Genomic DNA, 16,122 nt, shown 5'->3' with positions numbered 1-16,122 from the left:
AATGCCTCCACCCTCATGTGCGAGGTTGGGCTGATAGAGTTAAGGTTGTATATAGAGTACACCTTACAAGGGTGAGGATGTGCCGACTCTTTGAGGAGGCAGATGTTGTAGCCTTCACCTTGTTGATCGCCGAAGGCAGATCCTGTTGGGATGGAGATCAACCTCTCCACCCTGTGCCCTGGCGTGGCAGGGGGACCTGCTGGAATTCTTGACTCTTGAGAAGGTCAAATTTGAACTGAGGGGAAGGATGGAGGGGTTCTGCAAATCATGGCCATTATTCATTATGCACTTTCGAAAATTGGATTACATCGAACATTAGGGGGGGGGGTTTTGGGAGAGTTGGGGGGAAGGGGACTGTATGTATTAATGGTGACTATGGGTGGTTCCTGATTCCTTTTTGTTATTTGTTTATGTTAACATGCGGGCCAATATTTGGGGGGATGGTGGGGGGATGGGATTGTTGTTATTGATATAGGGGCCGGGATTCTCCCCTACCCGGTGGGGCGGGGGGTCCCGGCGTAGATGAGTGGAGCCAACCACTCCAGCGTCGGGCCTCCCCAAAGGTGCGGAATTCTCCGCACCTTTAGGGGCTAGGCCCGTGCCGGAGTGGTTTCCACTCCGCCCGCCAGCGCCAAAACTGGCACCAATGGCCTTTGGCGCTACGCCGCCCGGCGTCGGGGCTGGTCGAAAGGCCTTCGCCGGTCCGCGCATGCGCCGGTGCGTCAGTGGCCGCTGACGTCACCACCGGCGCATGCGTGGTAGGGGGGGGTCTCTTCCGCCTCCGCCATGGTGGAGGCTGTGGTGGCAGCAGAAGAAAAAGAGTGCCCCCATGGCACTGGCCCGCCCGCCGATTGGTGGGCCCCGATCGCGGGCCAGGCCACCGTGGGGGCACCCTTCGGGGTCCGATCGCCCCACGCCCCCCCCCCCCCCCCCCCGGGGACCCGCTCGCGCTGCCAATCCCGCCGGCACCAGAGGTGGTTTAAACCACGTCGGCGGGATTGGCCTGTCAGCGGCGGGACTTCAGTCCATCGCGGGCTGGAGAATCGCCGCGGGGGGCACGCCGATCGGTGCGGGGGGCACGCCGATCGGCGGGGCGTGATTCCCGGGTGATGTAGCATTCCGGCCAGGGCGGGGGCGGGATTTACGCCGGCCCCGGGCGATTCCCCGACCCTGCAGGGGATCGGAGAATTCCACCCAGGGATTGACATTGCATTCGTTACTGATTATTGTTTATTGTTGGTGGGTGTAAATTTGGGAGAAAATGTGAAAACGGAGGAGAAAAATAAATAAAACAGCATCTTCTATATCTCTTAACAATTTGTTCACTCCTTTGTGGGGCCAGGCTGCAATGGGAATATGTGTGGCCACTTTGAGAAGAAACTACTTCGATCAAATCTTTCTATAACCCTGTCACTGATGTTAGGGAATGCAGACAGGAGGCCTATGGGCTTGTGAGAATAGTGCTGCTCCAGTATGGTTGAAAAATGTTATTTCTACATACATACATAGATATATAGAAGATAGGAGCAGGAGGAGGCCTTTTGGCTCTTCGAGCATGAACATAGTACATTGAACATAGTACATACAGTGCAGGAGGCCATTCGGCCCATCGAGTCTGCACTGACCCACTTAAGCCCTCACTTTCACCCCATCCCCACAACCCAATAATCCCTCCTAACCTTTTTGGACACTAAGGGCAATTTATCATGGCCAATCCACCTGACCTGCACGTCTTTGGACTGTGGAAGGAAACCGGAGCACCCGGAGGAAACCCATGCCAACACGGGGAGAACGTGCAGACTCCGCACAGACAGTGACCCATTGGGGAATCGAACCTGAGACCCTGGTGCTGTGAAGCCACAGTGCTAGCCACTTGTGCTACCGTGGCTGATCATCCAACTCAGTAGCATAATCCTGCTTTCTCCCCGTAGCTGATCACATTCGCCCCAAGTGCTGTATCTAGCCGTCTTTTGAATATATTCAATGTTTTAGCATCAACTACTTCCTGTGGTAATGAATTCCACAGGCTCACCACTCTTTGGCTGAAGAAATGTTTCCTCATCTCTGCCAAAATGGTTACCCTGAATCCTCAGACTGTGACCCCTGGTTTTGGACGCACCCACCATTGGGAACATCTTCCCTGCATCTACCCTGTGTAGTCCTGTTAGAATTTTATAAGCCTCTATGAGATCACCCCTCATTCTTCTGAACTCCAGCGAGAACAATCCTAACCTCGTCAATCTCTCCTCATATGACAGCCCCGCCATCCCTGAAATCAGTCTGGTAAACCTTCGCCGCACTCCCTCGAGAGCAAGAACATCCTTGCTCTTCTAGTCTTTTCAATCTGGCAGACAGACTCCTGTAGGTACCTATCCAAGATCGAGGAGGTAATGACTGTAAAAGACAGTTTTTCTAATTCACTCACTGCTTTGGGATTCTTGGGTGAAAAGGATCTGAAAATGCCACTAGTTCCCAGGAACAAGTGAGAAAATGATCTTGAACTGACATCTGGGCCGGGATTCTCTGAAATCCCAGCCAAGTGTTGACGCCGGCATGAACACCAGAGTGGTCTACGCCGGAGTCAACGAGCCTCCTGGCCCAGCAATTCAGTGGCTTTCAGGGGGCCAGCACGGTGCTGGAGTGCTGCGCGCTGCTCCGCGCAGAAAGGCGGCCCTGCATTGGAATGTCAAATTTCTCTCTTCCATGATAAAAAATTCCATAGATTTTGAAAATAATGAAATTCCTTTTTTTAAAGTTTATGTTATTTCAGCTTCTATCTTCATCCACATCTTCACTCCAATAACTATAAAAAGTGTGAAAATGCTCTCGCGTCAACAGCTGATGTGCTCTGTATGTAATAAAATATACTTGTCACCTCTCAGTTTTACTCTCTGTCAGAATTCTTCAATGTGATTGGCTGCTTAGCCTGTTGGTGGCATCATTATTGCCAAATGGTAGAAATCCCCTAAAGCTGGTGCCAGGAATCCAAGTGACATTTGGGAAAGGTGAAATACATGCTGCAGAATTCACTAAACCTTTGTCAGCAGCTTTCATCGAGGCCAGTGACAAAACCCCTCATTTGCTACCGACTACAGAAAACATCAGGGGTGGGATTCTCCGAGCCTGCCCCAGGTCGGAGAATCACCAGGGAAGCGGGAAATTCCCGCCACGCCGCTCTGACGCCAGGATGCAATTCTTCGGCGATCGGAGAATCGGCGGCAATTGCACCCACGCGGTTTCCGCAGGGCCGGTCCAGTGGCCCCCGCACCGATTCTCCGCGGTTAATTGGCCGAACTCCTGCTGAGTCCCACCGGCATGGTTCCAACCCGGTACCACCCGGCAGTAACTCGGACCCCCGGCCGCGGTGGACGTCCTGGTGGGGGGAGCGGGGTGGATCTGACTCCGGGGGGGGGGGGGGGGGGGGGGGGGGGAGGGGGGGGGGGGGGGGGGGGGGGGGGGGGCTCCACGGGGTCCAGGCCCGCAATCGGGGGCTTCCGATTGGCGGGTGCCCGTGATCTGGAGGGGGCCTACTTCCTTCCGCGCAGGCCCGCTATAGGTCTCCGACATGTTGCGCGGTGATGCATTTAAGCAGAAGCGATAGGGAGAGGAAATATAGAATTAATGGCACAATTCTAAAGACTGTGTTATGGAACAGAGGGACTTGGAGGTCCATGTGCGTAGATCTTTGAAGGTGGCAGGACCTTTTCAGAGAGTCATGAGCGATGTATATGGGATCTGATGCTTCATAAATAGAGGTACCTGTATTGAGTGCAAAAGCAAGGATGTCATGCTGAACTTTTGTAAACCTGTTGCTCTGTTTACTTGTTATAAATATGGCGGTTAATAAGGTCGCCTTTCTTAATTCTAATTATAAGTATACTTTCAGAGTCGCCAGGTATCTCTCGATACCGCCACAAGGTTCAACCCGAATACCGATCAAAGAGCCAATACACCAGTTAGTTAGTTCAAAGTCAATACTACTTTATTTACACAGTAAGATCTCCTCATGCACAATAACACTACGGGCTAAACTATATCTATCACTAACACCTATACTTAACCTCGGGTGCTCACCTAGGTTGTTCGGATCTGAGGCTGTTGGGTTCGAAGAGGTAACAGGAGTACAGCTAAGGTCGTCCATCTGGTAGCGAGCGTTGACCTTGAACTTACTTGCTTCTGGTGATGCTGGTGGAAGGGTCTCTCCGCTTGAGAGCTGAATCCAAGAGGCTGAGGGGTTTTGCGTCTGTGAGGCCTTCAAGCCATCTTTAGATATTTTGGGGCAACCAGAGCTTGAGCCTCTGTCCTACCAAACACTTCCAGGTCAGAGCCCTGCTGCAGCTTCTCTCCTGAAAGTCAGTTTCACCCCCTTTGACTGTGAGCAGCCTCCAGCTTCATAGTTGAAGGCTATTTCAAATGAAATGAAAATCGCTTATTGTCACAAGTAGGCTTCAAATGAAGTTACTGTGAAAAGCCTCGAGTCGCCACATTCCAGCGCCTGTTCAGGGAGGCTGGTACGGGAATTGAACCGTGCTGCTGGCCTGCTTTCAAAGCCGGCGATTTAGCCCTGTGCTAAACCAGCTCCTAGGATTATATGAAATGAAGGATTAGCCTTGATGCAAAGTGAGAGCACATTGCTCTCCTGAACTCTCAAGTGCCTCCTTGAAGGTGCAGATGCCATGTCACAGAGGATGATTAGTGCACTGCATGTCCAGCAATCTATAATGCCTGAACAGTGTGCCTGAACTCTAAAGAGCATCAGCACCATTGAGGCAGCTGCCAACAATCAAACACGAAAGAGCAGGACTTCACTACTGAGATCTCTTTCCCGGCCAAAGAGTACGTGCGTGGATGAGCGCAGCCTCTCTAATGCTCCTGGCAGAGGTCTGAGGTCTAGGGGTTCCGGGGCCGGGGTTGAGTGTACAGGGTGAGGTTTGCCATCATAACTGGTTCGCCGGATGACATTCTGAGAGAAGGTGGGACAGTCATGGTAAGGGTGGCGGGGAGGTTTGGGGATTTGAGGGTGGCAGGATGAAAGCCCGAACTAATTGTCATTGTCCCTCCTCTAATTTGTTCCAGCTATAATAATGATTCCTGGTGTTGATCCCGTGGAGGCTGCCCTTGCGTTGCTTGTGACAGCCCAGGCAGGCAGATACCGTAGAAGGCGGCAACACCAACTCAGGCTGGAGGTGGTCCCCGATATGCAGGGGGGTACACACCCTGAAGACCCAGTCGCCCATCAGGCTGACGACGGACCCAGAAGGGGAGACCAGTAATAACCCAAGGTGTATAGGCACCGTTGGTCATTCAATGACCTGACGAACATCATGTGCCGCAGAAGACTGTGCCTCAGCAGACAGACAGTGCGGTACCTGTGCAACCTCCTCGCGGACATGGCACCTCATGGAGGAGGAGGACACCGGCTTCCGGTGGCTGTGAAGGTCACCGCAGCCCTAAACCTTTGTGCCACCAGGTCATTCCAGGGCTCGGGCAGGGACCCATGTGGCATATCGCAATGTCCAGCCTAAAGGTGCATCCAGGAGGTGATGGATATTCTGTATGCCCAGGCATCAGAATTTATCATCTTCAACCTGGACCAGACCCATCAAGATGCCCGGGCTGCAGGACTTTCTGCCATCGCCGGGATGCCCCATGAACGGGGACGATTGGTGGCACGCATGTCGTCCTGTGCACACAGGGGCATCAGGTAGTGATGAATGTTCAAATCAGTTGCAACCACCATCTCAGAATCATGCATGTGTGCACGCTTCTCTGGCAGCGTGCATGACAGCTATATCTTGGGGCACCCAGAGATACCCGGATGACTGGTTGGCTCGTGGAGGAAAAGGGATACCCGCTGAGGACATGGCTAATAATGCCGAGGCGGAGGACTGAGACCAAGGCGGAAACCCGTTACAATGAGGCCCATGTTGTCACCCGTGTTGTCGTTGAGCGGAGCATTGGACTGCTCACGATGCGGTTCCAATACCTTGGCTGCTCTGGCGGTGTCCTGCAATACACCAACCAGAGGGTCTCCCACTTCTTGGTGGTCTGCTCAGCTCTCCACAATCTGGCACTGCGGCAGCACGACAAACTGGAGGAAGAGGTGAAGGGACGGGTCCAGGAGGGGCTGAAGGATGAGCCCTTACCTTTCTGTTGCAGGCCAACCTCACTGTCGGAGACTGTTCTCTCCTCAAGCAATCCCGCAATTTCCAGTACCCTTTCCTCATAGGGAGTGAGGACTCAAATCTCTGGGATTCCTCCCCCTGTCTTGGCACTTTCACATTTATTATGGGCTATCTTCTGCGGGGACAAGAGAGGGCACATTGGGATCCGCACACTTGATGGGTCGGGGGGTCTATAGTAGGTGGCATGTGTGGGCACCGCACCTGGGATATGAAAGAGTTGTGCTGGTGGGAGTCTGGGTTTTGAGGAACAAACATGATGATCGGATGTGGGGAGTGTGTGTGGTGTCAGCCAGTGGATTGGGGGGGCGTTGGGAATTTGAGGGGTGGCAGGCGGAACTGATGCCAGGAGAGAGGTGGTAATTTACCTTTGTAGCTCAGTGGAGGCCATTGGTCTTCTTTCGACTTTGGACGGTGTCCTCCTTGACATGCTGCCTCCACTGACAACCACTGCCTCCTAGGCGGCATTGCTGACCCTGCTGCTGGTCCTCCAATCCGCTTTGGAGGTCAGCCTCCCATCCACAGCCTGGGGAAACCTTGTGAAGTCGGCATCCTGAAAGCGAGGAGCAGGTCTGTGCGCTGCCACATTTGTGTCTTGACTGGGAGTAAGTTGTAATGGAGTGTTTAAAGGCAGCCATTGTTAGCGGCAAGCTGCAGAACACAAATAGGGCGAATCAAACGGCGGTGCCAGAAATGTCGTGGTGGTCATTTTTGCGGCTAAGTGCCATTGAATACAGGCTGTAATCTCGTCAACAGGGCCATTGCTAAACTCCCCATCAAACATGCCCAAAACCGGACTTTAACATGAGTCCGCTAAATCATGGCCGATAATGAATACGTATAAACTAAACATGAGAGATATTTTGATCATCTTGCAAAGTAGTGTAAAAGAACTGAGCTATGAGGTCTAATTAAAGTAATTTGAATTTTAAATTTTAACAAAGTTTAGGGGAGAGCATGCTGCAGTATAAACAGTAAATCTTCATGTAGTGTAGATAAGGTAAACCAGAAAGTAGGGTTAGAATTAGTACACAATACACTAAAATACACAAGGGGAAAAATCACTTAATTTTGAATGATAAACATATGGAACAACCTGCCAAGAAATATATATGGGTCAAATGACCTTTTCTCAACCTTGATTTTAATGCTTTGATGTTCTTTTCTGACCATGCTTTCCTTGTGGCCTGATTCCTTCCATGGTCCATTTATCATAGTTAAGACATTACATAGGAAAGGAGTCCATTGGTAACACAGAACAACTGAGGTGACAAATTAAAAATACCAGGCATCTATTATATGAAATCAGGCCATTTTAGAGCAGTCAAGGTTCAGATGTGCCTTGCTTTCATAATATAATAATAATCGCTTATTGTCACAAGTACGCTTCAATGAAGTTGCTGTGAAAAGCCCCAAGTCGCCACATTCTGGAGCCCGTTCGGGGTGCCCAGTACGGGAATTGAACCTGCGCTGCTGGCCTTGTTCTGCATTACAAGCCAGCTGTTTAGCCCACAGTGCTAAACCAGCCCCTTGGTTACAGAAGAAAGCCATTCAGCCTAATTTCTTTCTAATTTACTATTTCATGGATTAGTTATGGTGGGTGTTATTAGCAGGGCCGGTATTATTGCCCATCCCTAATTGCCTGAACAGAATGGCTTGTTAGGCCATTTCAGAGGCCAAGTGACAACCATTGCATTGACGCCAGACCAGGTCCTGTACTGTCCTTAAACGTTAGTGAAACAGATGCTATTTTAGGAAAATCAATAATTATTTCATGGTCATTATTACTGAGATTAGCTTTTAATTCCAGATATTATGAATTACATTCAAATTCCACCAGCTGCTGTGGTGGCCTTTGAACCCATGACCCCAGGACATTAGTCTGGACCTACCTCTGGATTCACAAGTCCAGTAATATTGCCACTATACCACCACCACGTTTCCCCAGGTGCCTCAATTCTGGCAAATGCCTTTGAAAGAAACCACATACTCATTTCATTCTCTGGGCTTAACACATACAAACCTAACAATATGTTTCATGCTGAATGGGTGTAGCTTTCTAATTAATATCAGCAAAATTAAAGTTGGTGCAAATGTTAAACAAGGACAATACAAACTAATATTATGATGCTGAAGTTTTACATCTCTCAATCGTATTTTAAACACATTGCTGGCGAATGCAATCTATGTAATTAAACAAAATAAACCTTTAGAGCCTTTAAACAGTTAGAAATTGCATTTAACAAAAATTGTACTTGATTGCTAACAGTTCCGAAATAAGTAGATGGAAGAAATTGGCAAATGTAACATTTGTTTTTGGTTCTTCTGAGTCACATTAATAATTAAAATGTTGCACTAGGTTATTGCCTGTCAGTGAATGGCCAATTGTAATTAACAGACCAAATATTAGCCACAGCGTCTACATGCAGATGACCTTGTTCAGCCTGCATGGGTTCCCCTCGAACAACTTGTTGCAGGAGTGCCGGTAAAGAGAAACTCTAGGCCAGAATTCTCCGGCCGTTGCGATTCACTGTTCCCGCCAGCAGTGGACACCCGTCTGCAGGTTTCCAGGTGGCATGGGCTGGTTTCAATGGGAAATCTCATTGAAAAGCAGCAGGAGTGGAGAATCCCCTCACCAACAAATGGCGTGTCACAGAGGAACACTCGGCTGGGGAACTGGAAATTCAAGCCCCTAATATCATCTCAGGAAAAATTGTAAGGTATGAAATTAGTTCAGAAAATTACCTTTCATCCTGAGAAATAAAGATAATTTAAGAAAGATAATTAACATGATTGGGGTGTAATAGTAACTGGTTACGTTCATGAAGCATTATGCAGAGCAGCTTCTAACCGCCCCCCTCCCTCCACCTCTGTCTCACCCATGCCCCCTGCAGCCATTTTCAAATTCTAGTAATGAGTTTGATGAGTTTAGGATTGATGAATGTTGTGCAATCCTGCTGTGCGTATTATTAAGGTTCTTTGAGATCCACCAGCAATAGGAGGAAAAGATGCTTGCAAAACAGAATGTGTCAGTTTCCCATTGATTTTCATTTGAAGGTTGTAACACAGCCTGTGGTTGCAATAAAACTTGAGTTTTGCCCTTGGGATTTGTGCTATATTCAAGAGACATGTTGTGATCTTGTAACATACTGTGGTCATTAGCCTGCACACAGTGGGCTGGATTTTAAAGTGCCGATGTGCTGGGAGAAGTACAGGGTCGACGATAGTGTGTGGGAAATCCAGAAGCGTGTGCAGCGCAGATAACAGGGGCTTTTTAACTAAATCATCTTAGTATCATTTTACTGCTGCGAGTAATCTCAACTTTTGTAATTGTTGAGCTTTGATTTTTAATCTGTTTCTCCTCTACAATTATAATTTTTGCATGTTTTCTCCGCAGGGCTCGGTAATAACTTCAACTTTTTTTCTTGGATTCAGACGGTCTTCAGTGAGGCAATGAGGTTTGTAATAGTTTTGCATTTGTAACTTGGGCAAAATATGGAAACAAACTATTCAGAACCTGATTCGGATCATGTTAAAACATATTCATCCGTATGTGGCTCTGCTCAAAGTCAGGTCCTTGGCTCACTGTCAGCTGGTGCGTCATCCAGTGCAGTTTTATTGCTGCTTTTGTCAGTGCCTTCTACTCCCTTTTGATCAATCAGGGGATCGGGGTTATGGGGAGAAGGCAGGAGAATAGGGATGAGAAAAATATCAGCCATAATTGAATGGCGGAGCAGACTCGATGGGCCGAGTGGCCTAATTCGGCTCCTATGTCTTATGGCCCCTTAGGAGCCGGCCAAGGGGGTAGGTCCCGAGACTACCCCAGCCAAAATAGGAATCAAACCATGCTATTAACCTTATTCTGAACCACATGCTAGCCATCTAGCCAAATGAGTTAACGGGCCTCCATTGATTTCTGTAGCCTTTGAAGCTGGTGTGCAGATTAAAATAGGTGCATGTGAATAACTGGACATCCCAGATCATCATAATCGTCTTTAAATCATGCACCGATGATAATATGCAGTAATTGTGTTCCTGAGCATTTCACAATGCCAGTTCATCACTTTACACCCCAACAAATTCTCATTCTGCCATTTGTATGTGCCAGATGGTGCTGTAGAGATATCAGCGAAGAAATTAATTCTATAACAGCTTCATTAAAATACTTGGTGAATTGATTAGGATTTGAGCTTTAATGTGAAGATTTCCTGCAGGATTTGCGATTGCAGAGTTGTGCCATCATTGAATATTTATTATCGTGCTGTCTTTTTGATACATCACCGCGATTTTGAATCTGCATTCTGCGTCTGTGAGAAGCTCAGTGTGGGCTCGAATTCTGGAGAGCATCAAAAAACGTGATTCTCTCCGGTGTGATTGGGTTTTGGAATTCCCCCCCCCCCTCCACCCCCATCTCTGGTGGAGTAGCGCAAATAGTGTTGCAAGAGCCCAGGATCCGCATTTTAAGACATTAGCATGTCATTAACAAATACTCTCTCCCGACCTTCCCTCCCCTCACGGAATATTAATTGGGTGCTGGTGTGATGCTACAACAGGTTTGGCCAGATTTGAGGTGGTCGAGGAGATCCTCCCGAGGGTGCAGACGTAAATATAGCCTGGGGGGGGGAGGGGGATAAAGGGGTAAATGGACATGCTCGGCAGTGCCAACATGTGTCTTGGGCAGATCTTAGTGGGAGCTCCATGAGGGGTGTATGTATGGTGGTTGGGGAGGATGCCGCGATGAATTCCGCGGGGGACAAGGTGCCACCAGTGAATTTTGGGTAATGCATTTTGGGTTGCCGAGGGCCCCCGAGATTTCCGTGATGTGGGCTGGGGTCGTTAGACTACAGCACTGGATGGAGTGCCCTTTGATGATGGCGCCCCGATCTGTTTGGGGCTGGTTTCTGGCTCTTTAAGAGGTCCCGCCTTGCCAGAGTGATGGTGTAAACCACACCTACTCATTTCTTTTGGCAAAGAGGCTCAAACTTCCATGAGAAAGCTGTCGGTGGGATTTGCATTGTATTTTTCACCGGAACTAACACTTTGCCATTTTCTGGTAAGATTCTGAATGATTTGCCGGGAAGTATTCAACAGAAAATGTAACTATCGCGAACACCACAAATATTTTTATATTTCTGTTAGTTGTGGAAATACCTCCAAGCAGTCTTCCTTAACCAAAAACATACATATGACTATGACTGCAATTTTCAAACACCAATTCATCAAGTATACTAAACCTACAGGTAAAAATAAATCACTCTGCCCTCAGCAAGTGTGTTGTCCTAACACAGGATGAGAATTTAATGTTTTTTTGTGTTGGCTTGTCTGCTCACAGTATTTGTAGAATATCAACCTTAATAAAAGTCTTAGGGCAGTATTTTCCGTTCACCCGCCGACCAGATAATCTCGTCTGAGGGCAATGGATTTTTCCATTCCACGCGGCACGCCTGTGGCATTCTAGCGAGGGGCGAGGTGGGAGAATCCAGCCCTTAATTTTGGAGCATGCTTCCTTGTTCCTATTTTCTCTGTCACAACTTTGATTCGCAATTTTATGTCAAACCTTAACATTGTAAACGTATAATGGGAAATCTCTATAGAATGTGCAGAAATGTTCAATGTACGCATATCTATTACTATTAGAAGACATAAGATCAAGATGGTGGTGCACAATTTCCCAATATCCATTCTTTGACCACGATTTCCCGACTCCATTGTGGTGTAACCCACTGTGGGAATGTGGTGGTCAATCCTGGTGGTTCGCCTGGTGGAAAAACCCCACCCATTGAGTGCACTTAGAGCAGAAGCAGAAACGTCACCTTTTCATTGTTCAAGTTAGAAACCAGAACCACTGGAAATGGTGAGAACAGTGGAGACACACAAGAAGCTGCTGATTGGTGAAGGTGTGATGGGAACAATGGCTCAAAAGGAGCCGAGGGCATTTTTGGTACATTCTTCTGGAAAACCCTGTGTCCTCAATACTGTCAAGTACTAGGACCCCAGCCCATCTCTCCTGCCTCACCTTACCTCCCTTCCTTAAACATTTATTTCTATACCCTCCCCCACAGGATTCTCTCTGTACTGGCAAAACTGAAATGACTAAATTTTGAAAAGCTATTTCAAGAACTACCGGACCGTGAGATTTAGGAGGAAAAGTAGACTATTTGGCCCATCGAGCCTGCTCCACCATTCAATGAACTTCTGACTGATCTGATATGATAATCCTCATCTCCACCTTCCTGCCTTATCTACTCTTGATTTCCTTACTGATTAAATATCTGTCTGCCTCAGCTTTGAACATACTTAACAACCAACCCTCCACGGCCTTTTGCAATAAAGAATTCAACAGATTCACCAGCCCCTGAGAGAAGAAATTCCTCCTCATCTTCAAGCCCCCTGAGAATTCTATATGTCTCAATAAGTTTGCCTCTCATTCTTCTAAACTCCGATGAATACAGGCCCAACCTATTCATACTCCCCTCATAAGAAAATCTCTCCATATGTAGGATCAACTAGTGAACCTTATCTGGACGGCCTCCAATGCCAGTATACCTTTCTTTAGATAAGAGGTCCAAAACTCTTTACAGTTGTCAGGTGTCCTAGTTAGCGCCTTGTATGGTTTTAGTAAGACTTCCCTTCATTTATACTCCACTCTCTTTGAAATAAAGCCCAACATTCAATTTGCCTTCCATATTACCCACGAATCTTGCATGCTAACCTTTCTGTGATTTATGTACGAGGACATAAAGTGCAAAACTTCACATTTTCCTACGTTATATTCCATCTGCCAAGTTTTGCTCATTCACTCGTGCTTGTTCCAAGATCCTGGAACCAACTTCAGTGCAAGCAGCCATATAATTAAGCCATTTGTATGGTGCATACTTCCTGACCAGGAATCCACTAGTGAATCAAACCTTATATTTAAGTCCCCCAGTTGTGTCAAGTTCCAGATACCCCTTCAAAATAATATCAGACCATGCTCACAATGGGGTGCAGCCACTTTAGATTTTGGCATCCCATATGTCTTACTGCAATTATTATATATTGCACTGTCTTGTTGTGTATTCTCAGTTTTAATCCCATTCAAAGCTGAAAGTTAAAAGGAAAATGGGTAAATACATTTACATCTTTCACAAGATAATGGAGATAGCTGTAGAATTCATTCTCTATAAACGCCTGGAATACCCTTTACTATATATAACATTTTACTAAGTTAGTCATTAGAAATCAGTGCCTTTTATTCCTATGTCATAAACACCCTAATCTTATGAAACTGTGCATCTTCTGGTTTAAACAAAAAATAAATCGCTGGAATGGTGAAATCCTATTTGGCCTATTTTTCCTCATTTACAAGGTGATTTATTTTTTAAACTTGCTGTTTGACTGTCAAGAGACACAACAATCAACTCCTTGTATTTATAAAACATAAACAGGTCACCGGGTGTCTAACGTCTTAAAAGTTATTCATATACCTATTATTATCACTGATCAGTCACTCATTGTTTCCATTTTCTTCCCAATTATCTTGGTCTCCATGAGTATTGAAATAGCAAACATGGAGATGGATGACTTGTTTTCAAGCCCCTGCCAATGTCACTTTGACATAGCTGCTAAGAGGCTCAGGAAGTCAGCCTGGGCACAACATTTGCCATGATTATCCCTCCTCTTTGGGATGCTATGATGCTATGAAGCGCAGGTTTGCTGTTCCTCGTCTCTATAAATCAGTTCAATTGGATTTTGTTTTACATGCTGGAATATTGTGTTCGCATTTATGCTCAAATATTTAATGCAATTTATTTAATGGTTTCAGGAAAGAATCGCCATATGAAAAACAGGTTATAGTGACACCCACATTTACAACAGTTGGCATGGCAACGACACAACTAACTGAAGAGAATACTGACTTTGCCTCACGAGACCGCTACCATCATTCCTCAGTTATTAGTGGAGAAGTTCTCAGTCGTCATTTGAACTGAATATCAACTCGCTGTTGATTTTGTACCTTTGTAACACGCTGTCTTTGATTGGCAGGTCTTGAAGATTGTTAAAACTGCTATAAAGTTTGCACAGATTCACAATATGGAAGTACATTTTCTTTTACGCAACTTGAGTAAGAATAGAATGAATAAAATATTGGGGTAGTTACAACATTATTACAGAGGAAAGCAGCTATTTTTTACCTAAATCTTTAACAACTGTGAATGTGTGAATTGTTTTATGTGATATTTTATTGTGGGGTTTGTCTTAATATATATATAGATATACTATCATGATTTAATTAAGGTTTTTGCCAAAATATTTGGAACAACTTGAGCAGAAATACCATAACATATTTTTCTATCATCTTCGCCAACTATACCACTAGTAGAAGTTGGCGTATTGCTAAAGTGCATGATGTTAATTTTGGCAGGATTGCTGGCCACTCCTGATTTTGTGGGGGGTTATAATTTAGGGGTCAAAATAAAGCAGACCTTCAGTGTCAAGTTTTATTTTACAAAAATGTTTCAATTCATACTGTGGGCAGGGCTTGAGCAACATGTATTCATGGCAATTTGGGTGCAGGGAACCCTTCTTATTGATAAAATGTCTTTATTCCCACATGTTGTTCCTAGGCTGGTTCTTCCTTTCCTAGTCTGAAGGTGTGAGAATATCTGAAGCCATAATAAAAAAGGAAACATTCAAATAGATTCTATACGGATCTGGAGACCAGATAAAGTTCTCCAGCATATTAAGAGCGCCACTCAGTGAACTCCCTTTACTTTATTAAATGTTGAATATAATAATATAGATATTCTGTAGAACGAATGTGCCGGAAGTGCATCGACACAGTGTGACACTTGTATGAGTGTGAGTAGATTGCAAAATAATTAATTAATAAAATAGAGAACTTTTAATAATATTTACTTTTGCAGTGTACAATACATATTAGAATTACTAAGATAATGTTGGCAGCAAATGTTTCTAAACTTCTTCTCACTTTATGTACATAATACAGGAAAAGTCCACATGAAATGAATAGAAGTAACTCCAAATGTAAGAGGTTTTGCATCACTTTTAAGTGCAATATTTCCGTTACCAAGTAACTGAAATTATCTGGAAAATAAATAAAGGAGAGCAATATTATGAAAAACTGATTTCATGTAGTTCATTGTTCTACAGATGGAAATGAATATTTTCACAGGTTAATGACACTTAAGACGGAATTTTCCGTTCCATTCGGATCGGGCGGGTTTGCCGTCGAGAATGGAAAATATCACGAGAAGGCCAAAGTCTTGTTTCGTGCCAATCTAAAAGCAGTAAGCGGTTGTTTCCTCCCTACATCAGTGAAGGGCCATGTTTCCCAACGTTCAATGTTGGTAACCTTATTTTAATAAATTAACATATAGTTATCAGGCCCATACCCTGGCATCATACTCTACGCCAAAAAATCCATTCATACTGGCGTGATGTCAGAATAGCATGAAGCATGACTGGTGTCAGAAGGTGTGCATCTGGTGAGCAGTACTTAGGGCGAGCTCGACGGTGAGTATAACAGGTGAGTATTACTATAGCTGGATGGTGTACATTGCCAAAAATAAAATGCAACGCCTCACTCTGAACTCAAATTTTCTGTAGCATGCTTCAAATCTCAGGTGCTATGTTCCACAATGCAAGAAGATGAAGTATGTGAGCAATCACAGTTAACAAAAGCATACTAAAATGAATTACAATTCAATAAACTTACTTTGGTTTTATCCCTCTTTTCAAAGTAGGGCATAAATTACTTCTACAATATTTGCATATTCTAATGAATCTAATCAAGATTATCAGTCGGGCTCAGGGCGTGGCTCACGTACACATACTGGAAGCGACATATATTTACAAACAGGGCCCTGTCCTTTGCAGACAGAAGGAGCATGTGCACCCATTGCACCTTTTTCAACTAAAGAAAAGCTTGGAAGGAAAT

At 45.7% G+C, this 16,122-nt stretch overlaps 1 protein-coding gene across 2 annotated transcripts in view; it reads left to right on the top strand.

Annotated features, from left to right (window-relative positions):
- slc12a8 (solute carrier family 12 member 8) overlaps window positions 1-15,306 on the top strand; it is a 247,400-nt gene extending 232,094 nt beyond the window's left edge. For both annotated transcript variants that reach the window (XM_038789779.1, XM_038789780.1), the window contains exons 13-14: window positions 9,580-9,640; window positions 13,987-15,306. In XM_038789779.1, the coding sequence (XP_038645707.1) occupies window positions 9,580-9,640; window positions 13,987-14,152 (227 nt within the window). In that variant the 3' untranslated portion in view covers window positions 14,153-15,306. The remainder of the gene's footprint in view (window positions 1-9,579; window positions 9,641-13,986) is intronic.
- Window positions 15,307-16,122: the final 816 nt, after the last annotated feature.

The sequence above is a fragment of the Scyliorhinus canicula genome, chromosome 2 (assembly GCF_902713615.1).
Source record: "Scyliorhinus canicula chromosome 2, sScyCan1.1, whole genome shotgun sequence".
Taxonomy (NCBI): domain Eukaryota; kingdom Metazoa; phylum Chordata; class Chondrichthyes; order Carcharhiniformes; family Scyliorhinidae; genus Scyliorhinus; species Scyliorhinus canicula.
Note: the sequence above shows the minus strand (reverse complement) of the source record. Positions and strands in the feature narration are given on the sequence as shown.